This window comes from Anneissia japonica, unplaced genomic scaffold (genome assembly GCF_011630105.1).
Source record: "Anneissia japonica isolate Jap-2015-1 unplaced genomic scaffold, ASM1163010v1 scaffold287754_len4335492_cov202, whole genome shotgun sequence".
Taxonomy (NCBI): Eukaryota; Metazoa; Echinodermata; class Crinoidea; order Comatulida; family Comatulidae; genus Anneissia; species Anneissia japonica.
In genome coordinates, this window is record NW_022705543.1 from 194,024 (window position 1) to 217,272 (window position 23,249).

At 34.5% G+C, this 23,249-nt stretch overlaps 3 protein-coding genes across 9 annotated transcripts; 1 reads left to right on the forward strand and 2 right to left on the reverse strand.

The window, feature by feature from the left end:
- Window positions 1-637: 637 nt before the first annotated feature.
- LOC117105639 (barrier-to-autointegration factor-like) lies at window positions 638-4,670 on the reverse strand. Of its 3 annotated transcripts, none has more exons than XM_033246831.1 (3): window positions 4,522-4,670; window positions 2,461-2,618; window positions 638-1,560 (listed from the first exon to the last, which is right to left on the reverse strand). In XM_033246831.1, the coding sequence occupies exons 2-3, from the start codon at window positions 2,584-2,586 to the stop codon at window positions 1,414-1,416; spliced, it is 273 nt and encodes a 90-aa protein (XP_033102722.1). In that variant the 5' UTR covers window positions 2,587-2,618; window positions 4,522-4,670; the 3' UTR covers window positions 638-1,413. The 3 variants fall into 3 exon arrangements, with proteins under 3 accessions (XP_033102722.1, XP_033102721.1, XP_033102720.1); XM_033246830.1 differs by having other exon boundaries at window positions 4,448-4,603; XM_033246829.1 differs by having other exon boundaries at window positions 4,444-4,600.
- A 191-nt stretch (window positions 4,671-4,861) lies between these two features.
- On the forward strand, window positions 4,862-11,884 carry LOC117105638. Of its 2 annotated transcripts, none has more exons than XM_033246827.1 (6): window positions 4,862-5,050; window positions 6,672-6,748; window positions 7,619-7,672; window positions 7,990-8,152; window positions 8,313-8,998; window positions 9,820-11,884. In XM_033246827.1, the coding sequence occupies exons 1-6, from the start codon at window positions 4,993-4,995 to the stop codon at window positions 9,901-9,903; spliced, it is 1,122 nt and encodes a 373-aa protein (XP_033102718.1). In that variant the 5' UTR covers window positions 4,862-4,992; the 3' UTR covers window positions 9,904-11,884. The 2 variants fall into 2 exon arrangements, with proteins under 2 accessions (XP_033102718.1, XP_033102719.1); XM_033246828.1 differs by lacking the exon at window positions 4,862-5,050 and adding an exon at window positions 6,085-6,127.
- A 125-nt stretch (window positions 11,885-12,009) lies between these two features.
- Window positions 12,010-23,231, reverse strand: LOC117105635 (molybdenum cofactor biosynthesis protein 1-like). Of its 4 annotated transcripts, none has more exons than XM_033246815.1 (10): window positions 23,092-23,231; window positions 19,921-20,025; window positions 18,649-18,778; window positions 17,665-17,832; window positions 16,912-17,076; window positions 16,109-16,395; window positions 15,038-15,148; window positions 14,812-14,932; window positions 14,557-14,604; window positions 12,010-14,229 (listed from the first exon to the last, which is right to left on the reverse strand). In XM_033246815.1, the coding sequence occupies exons 4-10, from the start codon at window positions 17,819-17,821 to the stop codon at window positions 13,412-13,414; spliced, it is 1,707 nt and encodes a 568-aa protein (XP_033102706.1). In that variant the 5' UTR covers window positions 17,822-17,832; window positions 18,649-18,778; window positions 19,921-20,025; window positions 23,092-23,231; the 3' UTR covers window positions 12,010-13,411. The 4 variants fall into 4 exon arrangements, with proteins under 4 accessions (XP_033102706.1, XP_033102705.1, XP_033102704.1 ...); XM_033246814.1 differs by lacking the exon at window positions 23,092-23,231 and adding an exon at window positions 20,161-20,282; XM_033246813.1 differs by lacking the exon at window positions 23,092-23,231 and adding an exon at window positions 20,225-20,243.
- Between the last annotated feature and the right edge of the window lie 18 nt (window positions 23,232-23,249).

Sequence of the window (23,249 nt, forward strand, 5' to 3'; positions counted from 1 at the left end):
GTTTTGCCATTTTGGCAGGTCTTATGGCATCCAGTATTTTAGAGCTGCCTATTCTCAGCTCTTCTCTTAATTTGAAAATAACTGTCACCCTTTTTCATTTGATGAAGAAAAACGCGCATTTCCTTACTCTTTGTGCTTTTCCCAATAAGTGTCTTAGTAGGCGTAGGTAATTATGCAAAACCAAGGCCTAACTAAAAAATTAAAATTGTCATAGTATGTAACTCAAGTTAAAATAACACTTTTCATTACTCGTGCAGCTTAATCAAATATTATATGTCATTTTAAACGACCCATTGGTATTAACATAGTAACATCAATGTATTTTTAAAAATTAGACAGCGACGTTCTCTCAGAGTTGTTTTGTAGACGTTCATCTGTTGATGACCTTTTGACCTCCTGAATTCTGCAATGAGATTTTCGGGTCGATTCAGCCGAGACGGCCCGAGTGGAGTTTCATGTAAATGTTTCGTACGGAAAAAATAATCGCGCCCCGCAACCATGCAACTTCCTCATTCTTTTTCGATCTTTTTTTTCTTTATCCAGGTAAGTATTCACGAAGTAGACATAAACGTTTATCCCAAATGAGGCTCTAAAGTGTTAGGAACTGTTCTAAAAAATGAATGACATAAATCATAGCTTTTTGATTTTTATCACAAAGGTAATTATTTTATTTCCATTTAAATTTGTATTACGTAACAACAAAGTCTGAACGAGCAATTACTGTACTTTCAGGAATTGTTTGGTAAGAGCAGAACTAACTATTGCATTCATAAACATGCAGGTTTATTTATTTCTAGCAAAATATTTAAAAATATAGATTAGAAGATAATCAATAAAAAAAAAACGATTTTTGTCTACACTTTCAAAACTGAATGTGACAAAGGTCAACAGTAAAAAAAACCTCCAAAATGGCAAAATCAAGTGAGCCTTAGTATGAAGCAAAAAAATAAAGTGTGAACTACAGCTTCTCTTGAAGTAAGTTCCTGAAATCTAGACAAGGGTAGTCTATTTTACACAATTTAGGAATTCTTTCTACAATAAGCCTACAATATGTACATTATAATCACAGTACAGTATTACAGTACAAAATCAGAATTTCGATTGACAAATTTTTTTATACACCATATTTCACTAGGATAAAGTTAATTGTTCTTTACTATTGGTAAGCCAAATGTGATATTTTTATGAGCAGTGGAGGTGCAGTTATTTATTACAGGTACTACAGTTACAGTTATTACATATTGATCTTAAATATATCATCTCATACTGGTGTCAATCAACTGGTTGATAAAAAGCGTTAATAATTTACAATTATGATTCTAAATGCTGATTTTATTTTTGTGCTAATAAAAGCAGTCCCATAAAAATATGACCCAGCTTGCCCACACGATCAAAAATGGTCATTGTAACATCTCAAAGAAATGAATCACACCATTCTTTCAGACACAAGTAACAATCACCAGCTTGTTTCTTGTTGGCTTGCACTGTATCCTTCAACCAGTCAGTAAACAGCTCTTCTTGCTTTTGTAAGATTAAGAACTGCCCAAGTACAACGTAAGCCTGAAATGAAACAAGAATGTGAAGATAACACTGAACATTAACAGTCAGTTTGTGTGTCTGTAACATAACATAGGCCTATACCATTCAGTAGACATGATTAAAGGTGAATTCACACTGTATCAAAATTTTCTGATCAGAAGGCTTACCGATCAGGCAAGTCGAATGGCCGAGCGGTTAGTAGCAATAATAATAATGGTATATTTATTATATAGTGCATACAGTACTGCAATTAGCTCCTATGCGCTTTACACATAAATTATATAATAATAATAATAATTCTGGATTTAAATAGGGCAACCGAAAAAATAGATTTAATAATACAGTATTAACAAGGCAGGGGTGCGGCAACCTACAGCCATAATATTGGCGCTAGTTGGAACAGCATGCTCGCCTATGGCTCCGGAGTTGGAAAAAGTCTCAGATAAGTAATACAAATCGTATGCCTAGTGTACTGAATTGGCTCATGTGCACTATAAAGAACCCAGTACTGGGGGGGGGGGGGTTATCCGGGTATACTGGTCCATCTTGCAGCCCCTGTCACTGTGGTCTCATCCAGATGCTGAACAGGGGTTGATGTGTACCTGAATAGAACTGATCAGAAGATCAAACAGGTGTGCATCCAAAGTGATTGCAGCTTTTCTTTTTTACCAAAAGATGCAAAGTTCTCTCGTAACTCCACATCAACGTTAAGTACTCTAGTAATTTTGCATGAATCTGCACACAAAACAATATCTACCAAGGGGTTCATTGAAATTTTGGGAGGAGCGAAACAATGAAGATAGTTAGCTTTGCTATTTAAATGTACATTACTGTATTATTATCATTGTAAGACATTTTGTTGTGCTAGTGGCTGAATAAAAAAAAAAATATTAAAAACTTATAACATATACTGTACAGTACCTTATTAAAACCAGCTGCCTCTAATCGTCCACCTAGTGTAGCCCCTATTCCAGCTAGGTCAGTAACAGGTTTATCACCCATGGGTTCACCAGTAAACTCTCTGTGCTTCTTTGATGTGCTTGCCATTTGGATGATTCAATTTCTTGACAAAAGAAACCCTGAAAACATTTATTAATGTTCAATGGTTAACACAAATTCTGATGCAATAATGCAATTTTGCAGGGTGTTGTTAACAGATAATATACTGAACTTTGTTCTAGGTCAAAATAAGTTGGTTAGCTGCAGTACAGTATCAATTAAAAACCTGGAAACCCCAGTATTTTCAGTCAATTGCATCACAAATACTGTTGATGTTATAAACTTGTTCTTTCTTAAAGTCATCTTAGGACTGCATTTTGACTTCCAGGAAAATTTAGGCAAAGCGAATGTTTTGCTTTAGCTCTTCCTGAATATAAAATGGCAATACTCAACAGTGTGAAAATATATTGGTCAAAAGCGATTCTAAACTATAAATGAATAGATAGATTAGCACTTTGTCATTTTTATATTATGTCAGAGTATGTACCTACCTCCTCAAGAAACTTAAAATGATTCTATGGAAATCCTAGTACAATAAGCCAATTGTTAGTTTGAACTGCGCATGCCCATATTCAAGGTCAATCGATATAAACCTATGTTGAGGTTGTGTGTTTGTTTATACTAATTGACCTTGATATGGGCATGCGCAGTTTAAACTACGAATTGGCTTTTAAAGTAAACCTAAATCTGCGCGGAAAATCAAAGCAGTGTTTTTGTATTTTGGTTGTGGTGTATGGAGCATCGATAATGCGACCACGAATCTGGAACAAGGTAGCTAAGCAGTATCTAGTTTTAAACACAAAACTTACATACTGTAACATTAGTTTATTAACAATTATTTGTATTAGTATTAAAGTTTATTATTACTATCATATCACAGCATTACTTGATGTTTTTTCCCTTTTTTTACAGAAACTACACAAAATTTCCAGAGTATAGTCAATAAATTATTTTTGTCATCTTCATATCTAAATCATGTATATAAAACAGAGCTGTAAAAAGGTGGTTGTCCTAGGTCTGGGACTTGAGTATTTTAGGGCTGGACTAGCAAGAAATACATTAAAACTAGAACAATTTAGTCAATAGCTGATATACTGTATAAGGGCTATCAATTATTTTGGCAAAACTAGAACCTGGTCCAAAAAATTAACAAATAAATGGAAATATAGTAAAATATAGTTTAATAAACTTTATAAATACATTACCTACAGTAACTATAAAAAGAATAAAAAAGAAACGGTATTTTTAGGCGTAAATGCGATGGCAGTGAAGGTGTATCGCTGTGTAACAGTAACTTTATTGTATAGTATATCTAAAAATTCAGATATAAAAGTATATTTTATTTAATAATTAAATCAACACCGTAACAACACGAATAGGCATTATATGCATAATTCAGAAATTGATAAATATATGTACTGTACACTTCACTTTTCACTTCCTTCCTGGAACTGCCAGAAGAAAACAGATATTGTTTTACAATATCATTAAAAACACTATATATTCAAAAATTGTAATTGAAATTTCTGAAAATAACAATCATAAAAAAAACATATATTTATACATGAAAAAAAATACAAAAAAGTATTATTGTATTGTATAGCCTAGCCTAGCTAGTCAAGCATCGTAAAAGGGCAAAATTAATATTAAAATTCATATTCTCCTACTAAAATAGACACAAAAAACTATTTAAAAATACAGCAATCTTTAAAAATTACATTCCAACCTTCATAAATAAACCACTAGTGCGTACATCGGCCTTCCATACTGCGGCAGCGGTGAAACACCGTGGCCAGAGTCTGGCCAAGGCTTTTCTGTCTACTACTACTAGGCCTAGCTAGGCTGGCCCTCTTAGGAGAAGCCAATTTGGCTTCTGAAAACATTAAAATATACATCAAACATTACCTACACAAAAACAGTTAACAGGAGAATATGATAAAAAATATTATCAGGTAGATTAAAGTGTCAATAAGTGATTTTTACCAAGTTGAACTAAATTTTTTCTGGAATCAATTGTACGTCTCCTCTCCCAATTTCTCAAAACTGCTATATTTTGCTATAGGGGATTTCCCGGTTTTTCGAAGTTGTCAGTTATGTTCATTAAAATTGTCTCAATTCTGAAATTCTTTCTCTAGTCTATCACAATCAGACAAACTTCAATGCACTACTTGTATTTGTACTTTATATTGTATAATACTGATAATATTATATTTATAAGAGAGTGGTGGGTCAATAAGTAAACAAATAAATGCTCTCAACACGAAACTGAATGTTTAGTGACGATGCCACACTACTTTTCTGGCAAATAACCCCACAATGCATTCGTTAATGGCGCGCATTTGAAACGACTGGACATTTCTTACACCACTCAGCTCTCCACTCACTTTATAGCCTAGGCTAGCCTCGGTTTGGTTTTGGTTACAGACAGTCAATGCGATACAAAAAGCATATATTATGCCACCAAAACAACGTACGCGAGCTGCACTTAGATCGAGACAAAAACATCTTAAAGGCAAGTTACACTACTTTTAATATGCTAAAGTACCTAACACTTTTTATTATTGGCCTTTTGTTGTATGTAGGCATCATGCTTGCTACTACTACTACTACTACTACTAGGCCTAGGCCTAGGCCTACTAGTACTACCTACTTAGTACTACCTAGGCCTGGCCTACGTTGTTGACTACAGTCCAAGCCCTAGGAGCTAGGCCTAGGGCCTAGGCTAGCCTATACCATTGTCAATTATGGTTACGACGTAGGCCTAGGGAAGTACCATAAACATAGGCTAGGCTATATAGCGACGTAAAGCCCACGTAAAGTTGCCAAGTTGGGTAAATCATTGAGGTATCGGTTATGGGTGCATTCAAAATATATGAAAATGTTGGTCAGATTGTAAAGCGTGGTGGTAATTTCTCGAATATATATTGTAACATAGGCTTCTTGGACTAACTTGGGATGAGATTTTGGGGGTTGAGAACTTGACCAGTTTATGACTGATATACCACCCAGATCGATCTGTCACAAGACTTGGCCTCTACAGCAGGGCTGCCGCCAAACAAGGAATCCAACAATACAAGCAAGGCCTAGCTAGGCCTTGCTTAGATTCTTTGCCAAGTGAAGAATTTAAGTAAAGGTCTAGTGGCACATGCCAAGAGTTTGGTACAGAATTCAGTTCTTGTAGTGGCTATGAATGATGTGTAGATACCTGTAGATGACATGACTTTTACTGAGTGGAACCATATGCCTATTTATCGATGACAGTACTAAGTACCATATTGTACTTTTTAATGTTCTAATTACTCAGTACACCGTTCGCGTTTCACCGCTCATCGTGGGTGATCTGTAATGCTAATCTTGAAAGATTACGTCACACACATTCTGGCTCTTCATTTAGTGATGGTGACGTAATTCCATTGAAGTAGAAATACGGTATAAATATATCAATTGACACAATTAAATTGGTTTCAGAGTAATATAAACTTGGATTCAATTAACAAAACATAAAATCGTGATTGTGTACATGTGTGTCGCTATATGTGATTGCAGCAAGACCAGACATGCATGACATCAACCTGCACCACACAAACAGGTAGATTTGGGGATTTTCCCTTCTCAACACATCTAAAATTTTCGATCAGAAACTAGGTTTCGGTGTTCAAATTAACTATACTACACCCTGGATGAATAAATATAACTAACAAAATAAACTGGTTTCAGAACAAAATAAATAGTTTCTCAGAAATAAATGCATGTTTTTGACAACCAAAACGTTCGGCAGTAAATTCACTCACTTTGTGAAAATCGGAAAAAATTAGTTTCATGACATTCCTAACCTGTATCTTGCTAAAAACAGAATAAGATTAAGAATATTATATGGCTTAATTATGTAGGGGCTAGGCCAAGTCTTACTTTTCTAGCTATGCTAACTAGGGTCCCAATGTAGTAATGGTATTTCATAATAATAATAATAGTAATGAATAATAATAATACTAATAATGATAATAATAATAATGAAATAATAGTAATATCAATACTGTACACATATATTATTAATATTTTATTGAATGATGTTTAAGAAGGTTTACTGTAAAATAAATAATTTATTTGATCTATGCCATTGTTGAAATATTTAGGCTCGTCATCAAATGAAGAAATGGATTCATGTTCAGCACAAGAGATAGTGAGTAGACTAGCAAGCAAATACTTGCTGGTAAGTATAATGACTCGCATTCATACTACCAATCAATGCCATAAGTACCAAAATGACTGACAGAATAAAGAAGCAACTTAATATTAAGTGACCTAGCCTATACCATTGTCAATTATGGTTACGACGTAGGCCTAGGGAAGTACCATAAACATAGGCTATATAGCGACGTAAAGCCCACGTAAAGTTGCCAAGTTGGGTAAATCATTGAGGTATCGGTTATGGGTGCATTCAAAATATATGAAAATGTTGGTCAGATTGTAAAGCGTGGTGGTAATTTCTCGAATATATATTGTAACATAGGCTTCTTGGACTAACTTGGGATGAGATTTTGGGGGTTGAGAACTTGACCAGTTTATGACTGATATACCACCCAGATCGATCTGTCACAAGACTTGGCCTCTACAGCATGGCTGCCGCCAAACGCCGAAGAGAATGACCAGCAACGAAAAAATAAAACCCTTAAATCACTTATAGTTGTAATTACGATAATATGAAAGATAAAGACCAAATTCAAATTTCATTATTAAAACAATTGCAAATTACACTCCGGAACGTAAAAATGTACATTACAAAAAATTTTTTTTTTAAATTGTCTACCACCAAATATTATTTACAGTAAATTTAAAAAGGTGCAGTTTAAAAGGTTAAGCTTGGTTTCCATACAATTGCTCACCATATCGGCGATAGTCGCCAATAGTTTTTGGGAAGGTTGAACCAGGTTAAATCTCCCCAACGACTGTCGGCGACTGTCGCCAATAGGGTGAGCGATTGTAGGGAAACCAAGCTTTAATGTAAATGAAAATGCATATGGATTCAGTTTGCAAGTATTTTACTTATCCTCTATTTGTTTATACATTTTTTTCTGTTTAGAAATCAAGCACAGATACAGAAAATGAGAAGGAAAATAATCGAAAGAAAGCAAAAGTGAGTATCTCTGTTCACATCATCATGATTTGTGATTTCCGTATATGGGTGTGATATGACATCATGATGCCCTTATATGGGAAAAAAAACCACACAAAACACTTGATAGTGTGTTCAGACCTTCAGGGTAGTAGCTGTAGAAAACTATAGAGTGGGTGATTGACATTTTAAAGGTGGGTGGGTGATAACATTGGTAAGAGTGGGTGGAGGGCCATGAAATTAGATTGGGTGGGAAACTTCAAGTCTGGGTGGCTCTGTCCACCATAACTACATCCCTGGACTTTAAATAGTGTTTATATTGTCTCTTGAAATTTCAGCCATTTGATCCATATGATGCAGACTTGGAATATAGCACAACAGATATGGAAAGTGACTGTCGTGTGTCTGGAAATCAAAACTCGGCATCAGAAATGGAAACTAATTCAAAAAAAGTTCACTCACAAACGAAAAAGACCAACAAAAAAGGTCATAAGAAACCAGGTGAGAAATTGTATTAATTTATATTGATTTTTTAAATTTTGTTAAAATTTCATAACTGTTATATGGTGGTAGTTAAAAATGTCAGAGTCAAGTAACAAATGCATTGTTTTCAATTAGATAATTGTCATTATCTAATGTGATTTCTATTTGATGTTTTAAGTCCAACGAAAGAACACAAAAGGGAAACAGAATACGCAAACTGAAACAGAATCCAAAAAGACACAATCAGGAGTAACAAAAAATCGAGGGAAAACACAGAGAAAAAAAGTCTTTGGACAGTCGACGGGTAGTAACACAGAGTCAACAATTCAGTCACAGACTTCAGATACAAGTAATCCAACATCCAGTGAAGCTACAACAAAATCAAAGTCTGGGAAACGATCGGTCTCCTTTTCACAGCTATCCATGGAATATGAGGGTCTAGCAATGTCAACTAGTGCACAATCTCAGCCTGGGGATAGCGGTTTCTACGTAACTCCGCCTGGAAAAAGTACATCTATTTGTTTCTTGCCCCAATTAAGTGCCTCAGACACATCAACTCCGGCTTCAGTTAAAAGCAGCAAGCTACAATTAGACGATTCCTGCTTTGGGTTCGAAAACATAATTTCTCCAGAACCTCTGTTGATCTCTCCAGTAAACAGAGTTTCTCCAACATCAAATGTATCCTCTTCATTCGAGTGTACATCTAAGGAACCGTCATTCCAACGTAGTTCAGTAGATGCTTCATCCTTATTAGGATCAATGGCAAGCAGGCCGAGGAAGAAACGGCCATTGGATAATGATACTAATCGACTGTCTGACCACAATCAACAGCCAAAGAAAATAAAGAGGCCAAAATCAAAGCTTGTAAGTATTGTTGCTAATAACAATGATATAATGATAATCCACTCTCATGTACCAATATTCTGCCTCAGTGTGCTTCACGGTGACATGCCTAAATATGGTCATGATGACATCACATCATGACCATTTATAGGCACATCATGACTATATATGGGCATACATCAGTTTTTTGTCAAAGAAAATTTGATAGTGTGGACAGGAGTACTATCAAATTATCTTTGACAAAAAACTGTTGTATGCCCATATATAGTCATGATGTGCCTATAAATGGTCATGATGTGATGTCATTATGACCATATTTAGGCATGTCACATATTTGCCTGGTCATTGGATCATACACCTATGGAAAACATCAACTGCTACTTGGGGAGCCACTACTCTATAACCAGCTAGAATCGACACTTACTATTGGATCCTTCCAGGCTCCCTCTTATATGCCAGGGTGAATACAAAGTGCAGGGGTCCCAAGTCTCCCGGATGTCGGGATGCCTCCCACACTCTTGCAAAGCAAGCAAGAATCTGGAAAGTAACACTCTCTTGTAAATTTATAATATTTGCATATCTTTACTACTATATTATCAGTTGTCTCACAGTCATGTCATTGCCAATCGGTGTCACAATGTGGCAGCAAAATTAAAATTAAATATGTTAAAAAAAACTCATTTAACCAGATCTCCTGGAAGGGATTTTTTGCCTTGCACAAAGACAAAGAGATTCTTAGAGATACTCCAAAGGTTGAAAGCCCAAACAGCTGTGCCAACTGTTCTCCACAATTATAATTTGATTTTTATATTTCTATTTATGTTGTTTTTTTTTCCTTGCAGAAGAAAGATTCGGTGAATTGGGAAGCAATGATGAGTGCTGAATTTGAAGATGTTGAGATGCATGAGTTAACTATTGAAAGCTAGCTGTAAAGTCGTAGAACTCGACATAACCGAATATCAAGCTGCATTAACTTAATGTTTAATGGATTGTGGATCCTTATGAGATACTGTTCTTCTGAAATTTCAGAATGTTTTAATAGTGATGCCTCAGGGTGTAAAGGAGGATTAATGACTATAGAGGGAGGTCATCATTCGAAAGGAAAGCGAAATTGAAGATTATGGATGAATGCTCAAAGCAAATAATTATGATGTATATTGGGTATTGAGATATTAAAAATAGCTCCACTGTGGATTCATGTTTGCAATTATAAGATAATAATGGAAGAGATGCCAATTTATTTTTTAGAAGTGCAGTACTGTCCTATGTTGTGACTAATGATTGTGCTAAATTATCAATAATAAAAAAAAATGCTCAAGGTAAATTTTATATGAAATGAGAACTAATACATTGCACGAAACAGCTGCACATAATGGATTATATATTTTTCTTCTAGAAAAGAACATTTTACTTATTTATTTGCATTTTAAAATTGAATACATGGCCATACTGTACATCTCTTAATATCTTCTGCCATAGCAGTACTTAATAATCTCTCAATATATCATTGCAGTAACCTGTACAATGTAATTTACTACTGAGAGAAATATTCAAGGCCAGACACAGGGCCTGACTCAGAGGGACACTAACAGAATGCTTTATTCAAATGTTTCTAATACACTTTTCTAAGTGCATAGAGATTTTTGATCAAATTATGCACTAATATTTTATAAATTTAACTTTGTATTATTATTGAAAGCAGCATGGATTTTCACCTGTACATAAAGAACCAACAAATATAGAAATGTGAGTGAGTGGCATATCTAGTGGTCTTTAAATTGGGGAGAGGGAAGCGCGTAGGAGAGGTTTCAATGAAAGTTGGGGGAGCTAGCAGGCAAACTACACAAGGTGATATGAGGTGATTTTTAGCTGCTTTGGTGTAATTTTTTGGCTTCGAACTATTATTCCTGTGGGGGGAAACTGGGAAAATGTTCCCCGCGTACCTCCTAGATATGCCACTGAAGTGAATATGACGAGATATCAATGGCTACAATTTTGATGGTACATTTGTTTCTTTTATTTGACTGCTGTGTGGAGGAGCTAATCCAGTCTGACACTGTAAACCTACAAGTGATTGTTTTTTATGGCAAAACCAGGCCTACATTAAAATACAAGGTGACTTTTGTTTTTCATGATTAAATTTAGAAATAAAATACAGTACTGTAAATTTTTTGTTTGCCAATGTAATGAAAAAATTTGGTTGACGGCACAATGTACAGTATGTCCGCAAGTGATTCTATTTCCTCGCGAACTAGTATTCGCTTTTATTGAGCTGTTTCAATGGATAGAGAATTTTTTATTTAGTGTATCTGTAAATTATTTTTATGTATGACATTATGCATTACAGTAAAAAGAAACATTAATTTGAAAATTTAAATATCTACTGTTTTGTCATTATGAAGAAATATTACAGAAGTTGAATGAATGTTTTGTGTTATCCAATATGTTTGTAATTAAGCCATAAACCTTTAAACTTTGAATTAATAGCTGGTCAGAAAGATTGTATTATAGGTCTTATTATTTTAAAACTGGGCAAGTTCATCATAATCAATATCCAATGAAAGAGTGTTCTCAGACACAAGATGTTTAAAACACACAATTATTAAGGCAGTGCCAGATATTTCCCGACCAGGGCAAACCATTGTGGGAAGGGGATCTGTTTGTGGTTAGTAAATTTTTAAGAAAAGGTACTTCTAGATGGGTCTAAATAGCATTTCAATTGTACAGCCTAGCATTAGCTATAATCAATTTAAATACCAAGAATGAATTTAATTTTAGGACACTTGTTATATAGAATACTAATTGTTAATGCACATATTATTTTTAATAGAATTTTATTTGCCTGAAATGTTATGTGTGCATTTAGATATAGTCTTAATTTTAAAGAGTAAATTATTCTATTCAGTATTGTTTTCCTGTTTTGTTCATTAAATATTCAGTTGAATGTAACATGTTAATTTATTTTAATACTGTACGAATTAAAAGAGAAACAGTCATCCAAGCCACTGATAATAAAAAAGCTAGACTAATAATTATCTATATAATTTTAATAACAATATCATTACCATTACAAATTATTACACCAAACTATTCAATGGCAGATCCAGAAAATAGTGGGGATCAATTTTACAGAGGGTTCAGTCCACCTCAGCCTCACCGTGAATCCAGTTGAAGTTTCATGTCTGGAAATTCTAAAAGGATGGAACTGGCCAACTTCTCGCCCCCTTGAATCCATCTATGCTAGTACATTTGTCAGCAGTGCAGATAGGAGTGACAAGAGGGCTGAACATTGCCTTCATAATGAATCTATAATTTGAAGTATTATATTGCAGTACATTTCAATTATATTAAAAATGTCATCTTTTCAGGTCTGTTATTCATTTAATTACAGTATTCTCTAACATTGAACCTTATATGTTCACTAATTATTAATAAAATTTCAAAAATGCTATTCAATTAAATATATGACACAGTAATTACAGAACAGGAAAAAAATTGCAAAGAAATAAAATATACTATAAAATACAAGATAAAAGCCTCATAAAAACTCTGATCCTACAATATATAATTTATCTCCGCTGTTATTGTTGAATAATCTACAATAATATTGCAGCACCAACTGAGGTATACAGTACTGTACCAAATAAATTCAATCAATACATACCAAGAACTTGCATAGAGTACAATATCATGAACAGTTTGTTTATACTGTAAAAATTATAACAATTTATTAAAATGCATTAATATTTATCCAGAGAAAATGAACAGTAAATAATTTAGAATTCTCTATGATTGTCTCAAGAATGAACCAAATTGGTTGGCCATCCAGTCATCAATTATGGTACATCCATAGTACAGGATAAGGTTTTGTTTTAAAATGTGATCATGAAATTGATCATTGTTTGCTCGATTTTGTCTTGAATACTCAGGGTTTCATCCTGTAAGTCCATAAATAAATATGAAATATTAGAGCATGAAAAAACCTTCAAGGAAGTGATGTAAACCTATACACCCAGCACCAAACATAAATCGCCTTTAGCATCCCACGACCCAAAGCCTACAGTTACCCCACTCCTTAGAAATGTCTCAAAACACCAGAATATACAGCCAATATATACTGTGTATTGTCTCACAACATTTGTTTTGGAGAACAGCATCAAGAACCCTGCCATTACGATTGTCTTTATACCAGAAAACTGCTGAAGTTTTTTTAAAGAAATCAAATTCTCCATAAGCACTTGATGTGACCTGAGGACCCTTTGCATTTTGTCCGCGACCCATGGGTTGCCGACCATAAATATAATCCACTGCGATTCAGTGTTCTAAATATTGGCGATGGCTTGCATCATTTTTTTTTCTTCACTTTGTTTTATCCTTTCATGTTTTTTAGGCCATTTGGTTGACGCCGGAATAAAATAACATCAAAATTTTAATTCAACGGATAAACTCTCTCTTTCCTCCACTTTTATGCTTTAATTTGATATCGCCAATTTGGATATCATGCGTCACAGCTTTGCACATGTCATAAACTGTAAGCGCTGCGACGGAAACTGCAACAAGAGCCTCCATCTCCACCCCTGTTAAACCAGTCGTTTTAACCGTCGCCTCAACCGCAACACATTGCGTATCATCGTCGAGTTGAAAATTCACCGCCACTTTTGTGAGTGGAATATTGTGACACAAGGGAATCAAACTACTTGTGTTCTTAGCCGCCATTATACCAGCCACTTCTGCAACTGTTAACACATCCCCCTTCGCCAGCTTGTTGTCTTTAAGTAAATTATACGCTAGTTTTCCTAATCGTATTTGTCCACTTGCAGTTGCAACACGCTGTGTGGTGGCTTTGGCTGATACGTCAACCATTTTGGCCTTACCCTGGTTATCAACGTGAGTAAGACTGACCTCTGGGTCATCTTCCCCCTGCCCTGTACTAAATGCACATGATGCATAATTAAAATGCATTCTTGAACTTCTTAAAAAACTTAAATTTCTTAGCACTGATTTTAAGGGTACTACATTTTCTTTCGGAGGGTAACTTGCATGGACGCAAGCATGTCTGGTAATACTGTTTGCACCATACTTCCCTTTTAGTTTCTGATCTGTTACCATTTTTAGCTTTTTACCATTTAGCTGAAAGTTTAAACTACAACATTGAATATCGCTTGTTCTTTTCCATTTAGATAATACAATCTTCATTGGTAGATGATTCCCTTTATTATAAGTCATTAATATATTTGATTGATAATCTTTGCCTGAAAGATATAAAAATAATACAATTAATGAGAAATATATAATAAGTGTTGTACTGGGCAGTGTTCATCGTGCGGACAAATTTGTTACCCGATGGTCGGCTGCATAACATGTGCAAAGACAAATCCACTGATAGTTTAGGATCATAATACGACTTGATTTATAAAGCATTGTCCTGTATTTGGTGAGTTCATTTGTTGAAAGTAAAGTAAAAGTTATGTTGTAGAGCTCGTTGAACTGAGACAAAGGCCACAATAGGAATATCTCTCCCAATGGGCCGTAGCCATAAAAAAGTACATACACATTAAAACTATGATCCGTTCACCCACCAATAAGAATCATCGGCCTGTTCTTCATCTTCGCCAACTTGAACATTCCTAAAATGATTTTTAAAAAAACCAAATATTTACTGGAAATCTAAATAAATGAATGTACTGTAAAACAAACCCAAACCAAACCGTTCCCGCTGCACCAAACCACTTCCACAGTTCATAGTAACGTTAATAACAAATAGTATCATAGAAGTACTAATTAATCATAATCTTTATCAAACTGAAATTATTAATTAAAATTTAATAACACACCTGCATGTTGCTTTTTCTTTCTTCCAACTGCAGCTCCGATTACATCTAAGAGTTCATCTTCAGTGGCCCCTGATCGTAAAATATCTCTTAAGGACACTTCAGAATTTCCAAATAGACAAACCTAAATGGGAGAAAAACCAGTACCAATCAATCAATTAACCAACCAATGAATTAACACCTCCCGTAATTTGTACAAATATTTCATAGATTTAAAAAAATGCACTACCTTTAAATTACCATCAGCCGTCAACCTCAATCTGTTGCATGTACCGCAAAATGGCTGGCTCATGGAGGCTATGAATCCTACTTGACCTTTAAACCCTGGAACTTTGTATGCCTATGAATTAAAGAAAATCTTATTACTTGTTATCTTAAAATAATTTAATGATCTACATTACACAACTGATCATTTGGGACACCATAACATGCAATGAATGGAAAATAAAAATAGGGCTATAGGTATAAATATACACTGCAAATAATGTTATCTTGCTATATGAGTGAAACCAGAATGCAGTATGAATTTAAACATTTGCCATGTTTCTGAAGAGAACAACTATTTGGATGCAGAGAAAAAACATCATTAAAAATTATGCCCTCAATTATATCTATAGATATAGTGTACACAGTCTAGAAATTGGCAGTTGTGTTCTTAACGCCAGTAACAAAGGCTGTTAAAGACAATGATCAACTTTACATACTGTACTGTATATACCAGCACTTTCCATAGAATATCACTTGGCATGGAACAGATTGATATATTATTATTGATAGGCCTACACTGCCGCTCAAATAATCAAGAAAAGATAACAAGAATGAGGGTATCAGCAAAGACTATAGAAAGGTTTTACTAAATGTGTGTCGACTAGCAATAACAATTTGTTCTTGTTTGAATATTTGTTTGAAAGCTAATAACTTATAATATAAAAAACACAAATGTAAAATGTAAGTTCATTTTTTTAAAATAAATACTTTAGGACTATATGAGCTATATTAATATTCTTTACTTATTTATATATTGTTTACCCTGGTAAACTTGATTAGTGCAAAAGCATTGTTAGCCTCTAGGGCCCCGCAACACATACAATAAAATACAATAAAATGACAACAATCAAGAGAAAAGTACAAAGATAATCCAGAAATGATACAAAAAATTAAAATGTTAAAAGGATTAATTCTTAAAAATAATAATACCAATAATAATAATACCAGTAACAACAACAACAATAATAATAATAACAATAACAATAATAATAATAATAATAAATAATAACTGTGATTGTATACAAGAACTTACTTTTGAGGTATCATTTGGTTGGTCTGAGATGCGTTGCAGATCAGGCCACTTTCTTTCAATAATTTCTACCATTTCTTTCATTGGGACAACCTTGTTATTGTTCCATCTGTTGCCATCAAAAGGCATATATTCAATAAACCTAATATCTATCGCTTTGCTTTCTGTCAACTGTACAAAGTCTTCAATTTCATCTTCATTTAAACCTCTCATCACGACACAGTTAATTTTCAGAGGCGTGTACCCAAGCTCAATTGCTGTATCAATTGCTTTCATAGCATGATGCCAACCTTAAAAAAAATAATATAAAATACAGTTAAACTTGCCTAACTCAAATAATTTCTAAGTTGATCTTATTTTACATGAAAATTGTTGTGTTTTCCATTAATTAACCATCTGTAAGTTGATTTTTATCTAAGTCGAACAATTTTTCTATACCATTTTGGATTCGACTTTTCAATTTCAACTGTATACAGAATTGGGATGCAAATTTGATTTTTGTGGGAGGAAAACATAGTAATGCAGAGGGACGTTCCATTTTCTCAAATTTATGTTGTGTGCCCATATATAGTCATGATGTGTCTATATATGGTCATGATGTGATGTCATCATGACCATATTTAGGCAAGTCACATGTTTTTGTTAATAAAATTTGATAGTCTGGTCAGGGCTTTAAAAGCTTAGATGTGTCCAAATTCTTTCACTTTGAATACCCGAATGTACTATGCAGTAGTCTTTACTGATAAGCCAAATTGCTCACACTTCCCAATATTTAATATTTTAATTAATGGTTACACTGCACTCACCTTTCCTCCGTGTGATAAACTCAAACTTAGCAGGGTTCAACGTGTCTAAACTGATGTTGAGATGGGTTAGTCCGGCAGCTTTCAGAGCAGGTAGCTTACGAGGTAAAGCAATGCCATTCGTTGTCATTGCGATTTGCTCTAAACCATCAAATTCACCTAAATTTTCTAATACAGAAAAAAAAAGAGAAAATGAATGTCTTAGTCTTAAATCTTATCAATGGAAAAAAAAAATATCTTCATTGAGTTCAATGTTTAGAAGTATCAATGAGTTCTATATACATGGACAAAATATCATTTTATATTAATATAATATTGCTTGTTAATTAAAAATGCACAAGACCTGTAACCTGGTGGTCAAGATAATTGAATTTTTATTCCAATTCCATGGTCCTAGGTTAAAATGGTCAGTCAAAAACCTGATTTTTGTTCTCACAAAAAACAAAACAGCTCCATTCTCTACACAGTAAGATTCATTATGAGACTATCAATCAATCAATCAGTCAATCAATCATTCAATCAACGGTAATTTGTAAAAATGTCAATATCCACAGCAGATACAATGTTCAGTGGTGCTAATAACGTTGACATTATGTTTAAATAGTATAACTGTACCATGGAAGAAAATATACAATCATAATTTAGAAAAACAATTTTTTTAATGTAAATTAACTAATTAAAAAATTGAAATGTGTCATCTTACTGGAAAAAATAGAGTTGCTATTTATATGAGAAATATAGTACTCCGGTACTTACCAACAATTTTTATAATATCGGGCCTAACCAATGGTTCACCGCCTGTTAGCCGTATTTTGTTCACTCCTTGGCTAACAAAGAGCCGTGAAATCTTGGTTATTTCATCTGTAGATAGAAGATGGTCTTTTGGAGATAACGTTACCCCCTCAGCTGGCATGCAATATTGACCTAGTAAAATAAATTGTTAACATTATTTTAAAATTTGGTGAAAATTAGTATCATAATAAAGAGGCAATCTCACTTAACATTTTATTTGGAAATATACATTTTTAATAATCTATCATCATCAATATTTAATGGACCTTTCTGAAGTGTCAATCACATGTAACAACTGACCTATGAGAACAGGGCCCAGAAGTCATGTGTGTCACAAAAACACACGTTTTTTACACCGTCGTTTGCGAGACCTTAGCAACAATATCTAAGTGCTTCATATAAGAGCTTCATTTTAATATAAATTCAACTTTATCATTAAAATATCTTCATTAGCATGCAGCTGTAGCTTGGGGGTTAAGTTTGTTGCCCTAAAATTCTGGCTGTATAAATTTACAGTACACTGTTCCAATGTAAACTTCCTTATAGCCCTACCGAAGATCTAAGTCCCTTGCTCAAACTATCCAACCTTTCTTTTTTTAAATTAATTTTAAAATTGCATTCCTGTCCCAGGCCCTTAAATTTTTTCCAGCATTAATCTAAACTTTGTATAATAAATTCCCCTAGTGTATGATACGCAACTCTACTAATTGCTTAATTATAAGTCAATCGTGATGTCATCACTGTATCTCGCAATGTTACTTTCCTATTCCGAAAGCTTCATCATAACACAGCAACAGAAGAGGATTGTTTCATGACACCATGGGGTGCAGTCAACTGATACCTATTTTTTTTTTTTTTTTCATTAACAGATAAAGATGATGCTTAAAAATATCCAGTAAAACATGTAAATCAGAGGAAATAAGTATTTTATAATTATTGTTTACTTACATCTTAGATTGCATTTTTCTGTAAGTGAAATCCTAAGGTAGTTGTGTTTTCTGCCAAATGAATCCGTAAGGAACGCAGAGAATGGAAGCACTTCTTTCAATCGATATTTTGGAAAACTGCTGTCTAAATTCTATCATTTAAAAAAAAAAAGTGTATCAATTATTTTACTAGTTTGATAAGACAACATTTCAAGCATTTGCGCAGTTTCTAAACAGCGACGGTGTCAAAATTTCCCCGACAGACAGGCTATTTTTCCCGAGAGACAGGCCACATGCATCTCAGCTCCAAGAGTAATTGGAGTTGAGGTTTAAGCTGTTTCAGGTTATGACGCTTCTAGATGCCAAATCTGTAATTCAAACTGTGCATATTCCCACATGCAGCATACATGCTAACACTTCCGTTTTGGCCGGGAGACTCCCGTTTTGGTGACCTGACTCCCGGCCATTTATTTTTTTCACATGCTCTTCCAGTTTACAAAGAAAACTGCATAGGCCTGCTTTATATTAATTTATTTTCTTTTGCAATAAAATACTACAAAAAAAAGTCTGTTTGAAATCGTTGTTAAAATTAAGGTCAAATTATGACTAGAATACTGTATAAAGAATAGATTGTGATATATAGCTGGACCTGACCTTACATTGAATAATTAGACATGAAATTACAGTAAGTTGCTAAAATACCAGCCCAGTAATTATCTGTATTAATTGAAGCTCATTAAAAATGCATTCTATTATGACAAGTATTGAATCCGGATTTTGTATCTTGTACTGAAAAGGCCAAGAAATTATCCATATATAAAGGCCTAGCCACACAAGACAATATGTGATTCTATCAATTTAAAACACACAAGTTAAAATTAAATCAATAATTTCATTAATGGAATACACATAAGAATCATTAGATTTGACTTATAATACATGAAAAAGCTAAAGCTTCCAGAGAGGTTACACCCCTGGATCCCCACGAAGGGGACACCCCCTTCCGAACCGAATTCCACAAGCCAATTAGGGCCTAGGCAGGCACCATAGGCTACATTACCAATCAATACTGTACCACTTTTTTGCACTCATATTTTCCTAGCGATTCTGGTTTGGTTAGCTTTCGATGTATTACTATATGCACATTCTCTTTAGTTCATGGAGGTATTTATAGAGCTGGCCTACAGCTCGACAATTACAAGCTCCTGGCTAAGGCTAGACTACAGCAGCACTAACCAGGGAGATGTAAAAAATATACATCTCCCTGCACTAACCATGGAGGTATAAAACTTACCAAGTCGTCGTAATTTAACTCCTCGACGTCAACATCTTGTTTGTCAGGGTTAGGCCTAGTAGTAGTAGTAGGCCTAGTCTGATGTCCAATATTGCACGTGGAATGCTGAATAAGAGGAATAGGAAACTGCTGATTAAAAATACTTGAACGTACAAAGTTGCAATATGTCTTGCTGAAAGCACCAAACATGACTAGGCCTACCCTAACACTGAGTGTATAAAGATAAACAACAAACACAACCCTTTTCCACTTTAGCCTAGGTCATGGTCGTGATCTAACACCTGATGCGATTGTATAACTTAACCATGGAGGATATCGTTTATTGGTTCAGAATATTCCCAGGGGAAAACGTTGCCGACGGCGTAATACAGTAGCCTAAAGAGCGCCGCCAGGGTTAGAGCAAAATCTTATAAAAATAATACTGTACTCTTATAGTAATCTTTGGTCTCGTTTCAAAGTTAGGAGTAACCCCACCTAACGAAAATTCCTGGATTATTATGGTGAAATTTACGATGATGATGCTTGCGCACCCAACCCCAAATTACCGCTTTTTTCCATAAGAATGTACGTTTTTAAATAGGCCTACAAAGTACTGAACTATTACAGGGCTATACTAAAGTAATTATGGTTTATTTATTTCCACCACTTTATTACAAAAGATAAATAGAATAATTATTAACATTAGCAACGACCTAGACATAACGCATACATCCCCTGAGAAGCAGGGGAAAGGCAAGGTAACAAAGAAAAGACCATTTACAGTGTAGTATGGCTGAATTCTGACGTGTGACTCAAATATAATTGTGTAGTCTAATAATAGACTTAGGACTAATTATGTTTAACCAAACACATGATGGATAGACTCCTTGAAAGGAGTCTTGTAAACAAATAAGTGACAGAGTTCCGGTTATTTAACGAAATAATTTATTTTCAGACCATAAATGAAACAAAGGAAAACGAGTCTTTTAATTTATTGTTGTTTAAAATAAGCAAACAAACTGGGATTATGTGAAGGATACGGATTTTCTTTTTGGATTTTTATAGGTAACTGGCTCACATTTACGGGTACCGAGATTCCCTAATCCAATAAAATATTGTAAATGGATCGAAAACACACTTTTTCCCCCTGCATCGACATATCGCAATAATTGCTAAACAATTTGTTCATGAAATTTGAATGCCTTAAACACAGCAAGTCCATTTTGAAACACAATGACCTTTCATAAGCCCCGCCTCTAGGATATTGTTGCATAATAACAGCGTAAAAGTACGTATCCATACACGTGCGTTTGTGGGAGAAGCAAGTATTCCTTGCCCTGTCCAGATTGGTATGGAGAGGGTTAAGTTTGATTGACATTCCGGTATGCCCCATTAGGAACGTATTTCCGCAAAATTAACCGTACAAAAACAGTTGTTTCTTCAAAAGTTTGTGAGAGTTTTGATCCCCTAATGTTGGTTAGGCCGTCAAAGACATTGAAAAAAAAAAAGGGGGGGGGTGCGAGCGTGTGTGGGTAATGTTTCCCATAGGAAGATTTTGAGAGTATGACCTTGGGCATCCTCTTACCGTTATAAATCCAGAAAACTTTAGGTCTATATATTTACAAAAGAGATAATAAAGGCATATGCCCTATACATAATGCGAAAGAGTGGGTCTAAAAAGATATCTGGGCACAGAAGGTAGTAGCATGACTCAAGATAATGACCAAATCACAATTCGTAGGCCTTTTTAAATCATGTGAATAAGACAAGTGTAGGTCAATTGCGAAAAATGATAAATAATATTTATTTTCTATCATAAATAAATGAATTGTATTCCTCCATGAATAAGTGCAAGAAACATACATAGGCCTATATACAATAACAATGACGATGCAGTATGATGAAATATTAATACGCCACAGATGACTTGAGTTGCTTATCCTCCATGAATAAGTAAGGTGCAACAAACACGAATAACAACAAATAAAGGCATATTTACACAGAGTGCAGGTATGGTGAAATATTTAAAATATAAAAATACTGTAAATAAAATGTGTTATAAATGCACAGTTTGCAATATGCTATGCGTTATATTAGGAAATAAGCCTAAAAATTAATGAATACGGTTTCGAAAAACATATTGGTGCACTTTTAATTACACTTACTTGCCAAATTTGCATTAATAAATTATTGATGGCGCACTAGATGAATTGTACTAGCACCACTATCACTGAACCGTCTGAACAGTCGGTATAGGCCTACCTTACGCCACTGTCTCTGTTTTTTGGCCGCACCCCTCAAGAGGCAGCACAACACTTAGTGTTAGTTGGGATATTGAATTCATACCTACCCCAACGCAATCATGCTGGACCCGATGTAAACAATTTTTGAAAATATGGCATCTAAGGCGCCCAGGAATAGAAGCTGGCAACCTTCAAAACAGCTACACATATTTAATATTAAACACCAACGCAGGGTCAGATCCAGGATTTAAAGCTAGTGAAGTGGACTACTGTAGATACCATATAAACTCACCCCAAAAAAATTATAAATACTAATTGCTATATTTATACCGCAAAAATTTTCAAAATAAATCTTAATTATTAAATTAAGGATTGTCAATAAAGTAAAACAAAAACAAGCGATTGGTGGATTTTTGTTTAAATATATAACATTAAAAAGACAATTTAATGCGAACATTAATACTAACTTCATAGGTATCAGTTTATATTTATTTTTAAAAGTAAAAGACTTGAGAAAAAGTGGTCCGGCCAAAGCCGATGCGGTTCCGACGGCCCTGAAAAACCTAAATCCTACCGAATATCAGGTTGGGAAGGTGATGTAAGACCCCCATCACCCCCACCACCTAGCCACGTTCATATCTTAATGTATTTGTAAAACTTCCTAAATTTGACAGTGTAGAGAAAAATCTTCCTATGTAGCACATGGACCAACATTCCGGGGTTCATCTTATGATTTTTTCCATGTCTTTGACAGCCTAACCAATATTAGGTCTAACCTTCTAGGCAAAAATAATTTGGTGTAATCTTATGTTGCTAGCTTTCAGACTATGAATGGGACTAGCTGTTGAAGCGTCCAAGTGCAAACCAACTACTGTAGTCTGAAAGAACATACGTCACAATTATAGCCGACTAAGCGTTAAGACCGCGTTAGATTGGTTACACCACGTACCGGAGCATGGAGGAATCTAAACTAATTCATCTGCCACTGATAACCGTCTGAATCAATGAAAAGAGCATGCCGATGTGAACGATTGGTAATGCTGGACCAACCCTCGTAATCCAGACTTTTCAGAACGCCCGGGTTTCATTAAACGCCAGCTGTTATGG

What these genes read in the sequence shown, in the direction of transcription:
- LOC117105635 (XM_033246812.1), bottom strand. Translation starts at nt 20,109, where the DNA reads ATGTTTGGTGCTTTCAGCAAGACATATTGCAACTTTGTACGTTCAAGT. An exon ending in CGATATTATAAAAATTGTTG is followed by an intron (nt 17,077 to 17,664) that starts GTAAGTACCGGA and finishes TTTCTGTATTAG; the next exon opens with AAAATTTAGGTGAATTTGAT. An exon ending in AACCAAATGATACCTCAAAA is followed by an intron (nt 15,149 to 16,108) that starts GTAAGTTCTTGT and finishes TTTAATTCATAG; the next exon opens with GCATACAAAGTTCCAGGGTT.
- LOC117105638 (XM_033246827.1), top strand. Translation starts at nt 4,993, where the DNA reads ATGCCACCAAAACAACGTACGCGAGCTGCACTTAGATCGAGACAAAAA. An exon ending in GAGACAAAAACATCTTAAAG is followed by an intron (nt 5,051 to 6,671) that starts GCAAGTTACACT and finishes TGAAATATTTAG; the next exon opens with GCTCGTCATCAAATGAAGAA. An exon ending in AGAGGCCAAAATCAAAGCTT is followed by an intron (nt 8,999 to 9,819) that starts GTAAGTATTGTT and finishes TTTTCCTTGCAG; the next exon opens with AAGAAAGATTCGGTGAATTG.
- LOC117105639 (XM_033246831.1), bottom strand. Translation starts at nt 2,586, where the DNA reads ATGGCAAGCACATCAAAGAAGCACAGAGAGTTTACTGGTGAACCCATG. An exon ending in AGGCAGCTGGTTTTAATAAG is followed by an intron (nt 1,561 to 2,460) that starts GTACTGTACAGT and finishes GTTTCATTTCAG; the next exon opens with GCTTACGTTGTACTTGGGCA.